Raw genomic sequence first — 6,954 nt, forward strand, 5'->3', positions numbered from 1 at the left:
CCTCCCTACCCCCCCACACACACACACACACAGCTCCCTCCCAGGATCACCCCGTGCTCCCTCCTGTGTTTGTCACCTGCCCGCGGCAGAACCAACTTGTCAGGGACAGGGAAGCAAAGTGCCCAGGCTACAGGTCCTGGCGCAGCCCCCGGGTGCTCTGGGGGGTAGCTGGGTGCTCTAGGGGATAGCGGGGTGCCCTGGGGGGTAGCTGGGTGCTCTAGGGGATAGCGGGTGCTCTGGAGGTAGCGGGGGTGCTTTCCTTCACACGGGGGAGTCAGGAGCTCACACGCCTGGAAAAAGCTGTGCTGAGACCCGTGTCAGTTCGAGTCAGAAAAGCCCTTTTGCCTGAAAACAGCTCCTGGTACATTTTCCGGGCAAATCAGTCCCATCAGCAGGTCCTGCCTGCGCAGCCCGAGGAGCTGTGAGAAGCTTCCAGCAGCGGCCTGGCCCCGCCTCGCTATCTGTGTTTGATAAGACGGAAGCACAGCCAGGAAACTGTGCTAACAAGGGCAAAGGTCAGAATGGGAGCCCAAAACCAGCGTGTCACGGCCTCTGCTTCTCGGGGGAGCCGGCTGGGTCTTGCACCTTTGACCCCAGCGAGCAAGAGCCTGGCGCTGTCAGGTCTGCAGGCGGCACTTTCCAAAGCGGCCGCAGCCCGAGGGACCCGGGGAGGCTGGGCGGCTCAGGGCCCCCTGCAGACCCAGGGATCACAGATGAGAGCGAGGGAGGGCGGCGGCGGTGGAGGCAGCGGGAGGGGAGCGTGAACATAAGAGCCCAGCAGACAGGACCTGGGGTGTGCACCAGCCCCTCCCTCTCCTGTCACCGCCCCGTCTGCTTCACCACGGGCAGGCGGCGGCTGTGATGCGGGGCAGGGACCCTCTGCTGGGCAGATGGGCGGGCAGAGGCCGGTGATGGTGATGACGGGCTGGGCTTTATCCTGGAACCCGAGTTCCCGGGAGAGAGAGGCCGCGTGGGCGGTGCTCTCTCGGGCCTCCTGCCACCTGGGCTCCCCCCTCGCCGTGTCCTCAGGGCCCCACAGCCCTCTGCCCTCTGACCCGACTCCCAGAATGCACCGAGGCAGGGTTCAAGAACAGGGTCGAGGGGGGTGAGGAGGGACTTGGCGGGTGCCCAGGGGCTGGAAGCAGCAGGTCAGCGTTGTGCTGCCCTGTGCACTGGAACTGCTGGCTGTGCAGGCGACAGCGCGGAGAACTCCGGCCAGGCTCCCCGCACACTCTGCCCTCGGTCCCCCCCCCCCACCCCCGCGCACTTCCCAGGCCTCCCTCTGTGGTCCCTCCGCCCGCACCTCCGGTTCCTGCCTCTGAGTGACCCCCAGTCGGACCGCGGAGCACGGCTGGGCGTGTCACAGAGTCTCCCAGGAGCCGACCCTGAGGAGGGCAGGCGTCAGCGGCTCCCAGGTGGTCCCTGGGCTGCGCACAATATGAGGGTCGGGAAGGCGGGGTTCACAGCCAGACATCTCCCCCCTGAGCCTGTCCAAGGGTGGGACCTCGGCCACCTTCTGCTTCTTCCCGAGTGCAGACCCCACGGGCTGCCCTCCGTGGGCCCCCCACACACCCCGGCCCCACCGAGGCTCCTGGGCCTCCACACCGTTGTGGCCTCTCTGCTCCAACTGGTGACTGTCGCTCAGAGCCAGGCCGCCGGGGTTGTGGCCCGTGAGCAGGGACAGACCGCCGTCCCTGGGCCGCGGGTGGGGGCGGGGGGTACGGTTATTGAGTCCACGCTCGGGACGCCGTAACCTGTGTCGGGCTGGGAGGACGGTGGAAGACGCTGGTTTAGGTGGAGCCCTGGGTCTCCGACGGGCACACATGGGGACAGGCTCTCGGTTCTATTCTGCGGAGCCAGCGAGCGACCACAGCCTCTCCCCGCTGAGCTTCCGTCCACAGGGCAGCTTCCGCGTGGGGGGCTCGTGGGCTAAGCAGGTCTGCGGCAGGGGCAGGGGTGCGGTGTGGGAGGCAACCAGTCTTTCTCTCCTCGATGTTTCTCTCCCCATCCTCCCTCTCCTTCCTCCCTTTCACTCCAAAAACCAATGTAAAAAATATACTCGGGTAAGGATTTTTAAAAGGCAGGCAGGCATGGGGAAACCAATCAAAGTCGCCAAAACGCCACACTGAACTCTGGGAACTAGGGGGGGCGGGTCTTGGCTGAGACGCCGGGCAGGGAGGTTGCCTAACAAGGGCTGGGCCAGGTGAGGAGGGCAGGTTGGGCCGACTGGGGGGGCACCTGGGACCCAGCGTGCTGCTCAGCGGTCAGCGCTGCCTTCTCGCAGCCCCTGGGCCAGGAACCCGCCACCTGGGCCCCGAGTGGCTCTGCAGCGGCTCCTCGGAGGGGTTTCATCAGAGCCGGGTGCGGCCCTCCCTGCTGGCCACGACCTCCTGCTCGGGATCATCCGGAACAGCCAGGAACTGGCCTGGGGCGACCGCCGCCCTCCCGGCAGCTGGAGGTTACGTAACTCGGCTGCGGGGAATGTCCTTCCTGCCCACGAGCCGCCCGCCAGCCACGGGAGCAGCTGCGCTGGAGAAAGTGTCTGGAGCCGCGCCCGAGGGAGGAGGACGGAGCTGCCCCGACGGTGCCGGCCGCAGGCCCACGCCCAGCCGCTCTGCCACTGGGGCTGCGGCACTGGCTTCCTGCCTCGCAGGGCGCTTGCCTCCGGGACCTTCCTCACAGCCACGGACCCAGGAGGCAGAGCCGGGGGGTCACCCTCGGGCTCCAGTCCTGGCTCCTGCCCCCTCCTGCCCCCGGGCGGTGTCCTTCCTGCTGACACTGTCGTCAGGGCTGCCATGGAAACGCACCCATGACCTGCGGGGATCACGGGTGGGGTTTGGGGCCGGCCAACAAATTCCAGGGGTGGGGTCCTTTTTTTTATTACCAGACTATTTCACAGCAGTTTTAGGTTTACAGACAGACGAGCAGAAAGCGAGGCCTTCCCTTGCCCCCTCCCCGCCGGTTCCGTTGTGACCTCTTGTGTCCCTGCGGCGTATTTGTTACAACAGATGAGGCCGCTAGATGCTCTGTGACTGGCTGAGGCCACAGTTCACCTTCCGGCTCACTCCGGGCTGTAAAGACAGGGTCGGCATTGCCGCTGGGGAGGACGCAGGTCACGGAGGAGAGGAAGGTGGGGCCGGCCCACCAGGGATCCCCTCTCCCGCCGCCCGGACACCCTCTGTGCCCGGCCTCGTCACCCCCCACACACACACCCCATCTTCTTCCCGTGTCCGGGGTCGGGACTGGTTCGGGGCTGTGGCTTTCGCTGAAATGCACGGCCGACGCTATGAAGGGCGGTGCCGAGCCCCTGCCCGTGCGTGTCCGTCCCGGTTTCTCACCCGGAGCGGCGGAGGCTGCTCTGTGCTGTGGTCTCGGAAGAGGGGGCTGAAGGGGCCTCCTCTGCCTCGGAGACAGCCGCGCTCACACCAGGCAGGTGGCCGGTCCGCGGGTCCTCGCGCCCCCTGTGGGAGCCAAGGAGGCCCAGCCTCTGTCCTGGCCCCGCCACCCTCCCCACCCGCCCTCACCTCGGCACCTGCATCCCCGGGAAGCCCCCTTTGTCACCCGCTGTGTGAGGTGGGCAGTCGGTCGCCATCTGAGTTGAAAGGACAGCCTTGCCCGCTGGGTCTGCCCAGGGGCCCTCTCCCCACGCAGGGAGCCCGCAGCCCACCCTCCCAGCACCTCTTCCCACGGCACCTTTCACCCTCAGGCTCTCTGTCCCAGAGTCTGGCTGTAGAGGAACAAGAGGTTCAGCACCCTGTGCGCTGTTTACGCCGTAAACAGAACTGCACCTGAGCCCCATCTCCAGTGACTCTCGCCTCCTCTTAGAACAGCCCCGCACGGAGCCTGGGAGAGGACAGCTTCCCAGAATGATGAGCCTTCACACACAATCCAGCTCCCTCTCCCCCTCCCTCTCCCCCTCCCTTCCTCTCTGTCTCTTTCACACACACACCCTCCCTCACTCTCTCTCTCTCCCCCCCACACCCCCCCTTTCCAGTCAAGGACAAGCCGAGAGGTTGTGCCGCCCCCGCGTCTGAGGCCTCAGCGCTGGCTCTGTGGGGACTTTTCCAGCTTTACCTGGAAGAGAGCTCACCAGCGCTTAGCGCTGTGGTCAGCCAGCTTCCGGCTGTGGCTGCGGTCGCCTGTGCTCTGACACAGGAAGCGGCTGTGCCGGGAACCGCTGGCCGGACTGCAGGCCAGGCAGACGGTGCCTAATGACATTGGTATGTGCGGTGCCACAGCCAGGAGGCCGGGGATGCACTGGGGCGGCCAGACCCGGCGACACATGCTCGGGGGACCCGGAGCCGCCCGGCCCCACCCTCGACCACACACACACCCCGGGATGAGTTCACGTATAAACAGTGTCTCGGTTGAACATGACTTTCCCAAAAAAATGCAGCCGAAGCCGAGACCAGACGGTTTTGATCTTGAACAGACGTAAAGGCGGGATTCTGCCGATGGTCACAGGCCCCGGGCTCTGGCTGCTGGGGCCGTGGGCGCAGGCGGCCGGGTCGTTAGCTGAGACAAGCCGGTGTGTTGTGCCCGTCGGAGCTGGAGAGAGGGTGAGCGGGTGCGGTGGTCTCTGCCTTGCACTCGGCACAGGGTGGGCTCCACACCGTCACCCGAGACTAGGACTCCGTGCAGAGGGGCCCTGGGGTCAGAGCCACGTGGAACTGAGAGGCAGTTTGGCCAGAATTGCTCATTTTTCTTTTAAAATACATTTTTATTGATTTCAGAGAAGAAGGGGGAGAAAGAGAGAGAAACATCAGTGATGAGAGAGATCATTGATCGGCTGCCTCCTGCATGCCTCCCACTGGAGATTGAACCTACAACCCAGATATGTGCCCTTGACTGGAATCAAACCCGAGACCCTTCAGTCCGCTGGCCGACAGTCTATCCACTGAGCCACACCGGCCAGGGCCAGAATTGCTCCTTGATTCTAACTCCCAGGTGCTGCTGGGGGGTTGAGACCTGACTTACAGCCCCGGGGACCCACCCAGGGCCTCAGGTTGGGAACCGCCCGCAGAGCAGGAGCCGGCGGTGCCCGCAGTTGGGCTGTGTGTGTGGTTAGGGGTGAGGCTTCCCAGCTCTGCATTAGGTATTAAGGTGGGAAGCAGGCAAAGGGGGACCTCGATGGTCGCCGGCGGGCAGACCTGCCTGTGCTGGAGGAACGGGGATGGTCCGAGCTCTGTCTAGGACGGGCAGGGGCCCGACATGGCCTGCAGCAAGGGTGACGTTTCTCTGAGATCTTGGGTTTTCTCTCTAAAACCTGAGTGTCAGTTGGGGAGACAAGAAGGCCCGGGTGGTGGCGTGACGGCTGTGCGACAGCGAGTGCACAGGTGGCACCGGGCGGGCAGCTGAGCGGAAGGTGGTCGGTTCCGGGGGGTGTTCCACCACAAGGTTAAACTCAACGCTCATCAGCCCTGTGGTCTGCAGAGATCGGGTTCCCAGGGCAGCGCTCATATTTGCAGATCGGGAACCTGTTTCAAAGCCGACTTTCCCCACGTTTAACTTTAAGGAATTCTAGGAATCGAGAGAGTTCCATTCACTCAATTAAGAGGGTATTCGGGACGTGGTTTTTAAAACGACCCGCATCCGCCCGTTCTGTGGCACCGAGGGGGCCGGGACCCCGGTGCTCCGCGGCCCCCCGGCCTCGCCTCCCCGAGGTGACCCACTCTCTGCCCACTCGATTCCAGGAGAGAAACCTCGACTGGTTCCCCCGGATGAGAGCCATGTCCCTGGTCAGCAGCGACTCGGAGGGCGAGCAGAACGAGCTGCGGAACCTGCAGGAGAAGCTCGAGTCCACCATGAAGCTCGTCTCCAACCTCTCGGGCCAGCTGTCCGAGCTCAAGGACCAGGTAAGGGCGGGGGTCTGCCTGTGCGCACGCGTGTCCACGCACCCACACGCATGTACACACACCACACACAACACACGTATGCAAAACACACCACACACAACACACGTACCCCCAAATGTGATGAGGGACGCTGTGCCCTCCCATCTCCTCACTCCTCACCCAGGACACAGTGCAGCCCCAGGGGTAGGTCTGGGCTGCATTTAAGCCACCGTCCTGGTTCCCTCGTTGGCCAGGTCCCTGCTGAGTGGCTGCAGGTCCAGGCATGGGCCAGGCCCGAGGAGGGACAGGGGGCCGATGGGCATGCCTGTTGCTGCTGCCCCAGGGCTCAGGTCTGCAGACGGTGCCCAGCTCTCCGCCCGGATCAGTGCTTTGCCCCCGAGTTGGGGAGGGCGGGCTCTCTGGCGCCTGAGTCTGCACTGGGCCCTGGGTGTGTCGCCCGGCCCTCACCTCCCTGCGAGGCGGCACCAGAGGCTGCAGGTGGACGCTCCGGTCTCGGCTTGGTTTTGGGCGCTGCGTGTGCTTTTGTTTTCACGTGTTCTGTCTTTCATGGTTGAAGGACAGGGCTGTGCTCTGATTGCCTTTCACGGTTGACTGTTTAAATTCTTAGTCCTTTTTCTGAAAAGAGCCGTAAGGTTTCAGAACTGCCGTCATGCACCCGAACACTGGGAGGCCAACATGGCCATTTGGGACAGCTGAGCGAAGCGCAGTGGGCACCTGTCAGATCCGGGAGGAGGGCTCCTGGTGGGTGGCGTTAGCGTCTGTGGGGGGGACCTGCGTGGTCCCGCCCTTTGAGTTGCTGTTGGGAAGGTGGCCGTTGGAGGTCTCCCCCGAAGGCCTCCCCTGCGAGTGAATTGAACATTGAAACTATCTTTTGCACTGGCTGGCAGAGGCTCAGTGGATAGAGCATCAGCCCTGCAGGCTGAAAAGGGTCCCGGGTACGATTCTGTGTCAAGGGCATGTACCTCGGTTGCAGGCTCCTTCCCTGGCCTGGGCTCACATGGGAGGCAACCATCAAGTGTCTCTCTCATATCAATGTTTCTCTCTCTCTCTTTCTACCTTGGGGCTCCCTTCCTTCCACTCTCTCTAGCAATAGGAAAAG

General features: G+C 63.9%; 1 protein-coding gene across 1 annotated transcript in view; it reads left to right on the top strand.

The window, feature by feature from the left end:
* LOC102428369 (inositol 1,4,5-trisphosphate receptor type 1-like) overlaps positions 1-6,954 on the top strand; it is a gene marked incomplete at its 5' end in the record, with an annotated part of 29,052 nt that overhangs the window by 18,491 nt on the left and 3,607 nt on the right. Inside the window, one exon of the mRNA XM_023748790.1 lies at positions 5,694-5,855. Coding sequence (XP_023604558.1) covers positions 5,694-5,855 — 162 coding nt within the window. The remainder of the gene's footprint in view (positions 1-5,693; positions 5,856-6,954) is intronic.

This window comes from Myotis lucifugus, unplaced genomic scaffold (assembly GCF_000147115.1).
Source record: "Myotis lucifugus unplaced genomic scaffold, Myoluc2.0 scaffold_1814, whole genome shotgun sequence".
Lineage (NCBI taxonomy): Eukaryota > Metazoa > Chordata > Mammalia > Chiroptera > Vespertilionidae > Myotis > Myotis lucifugus.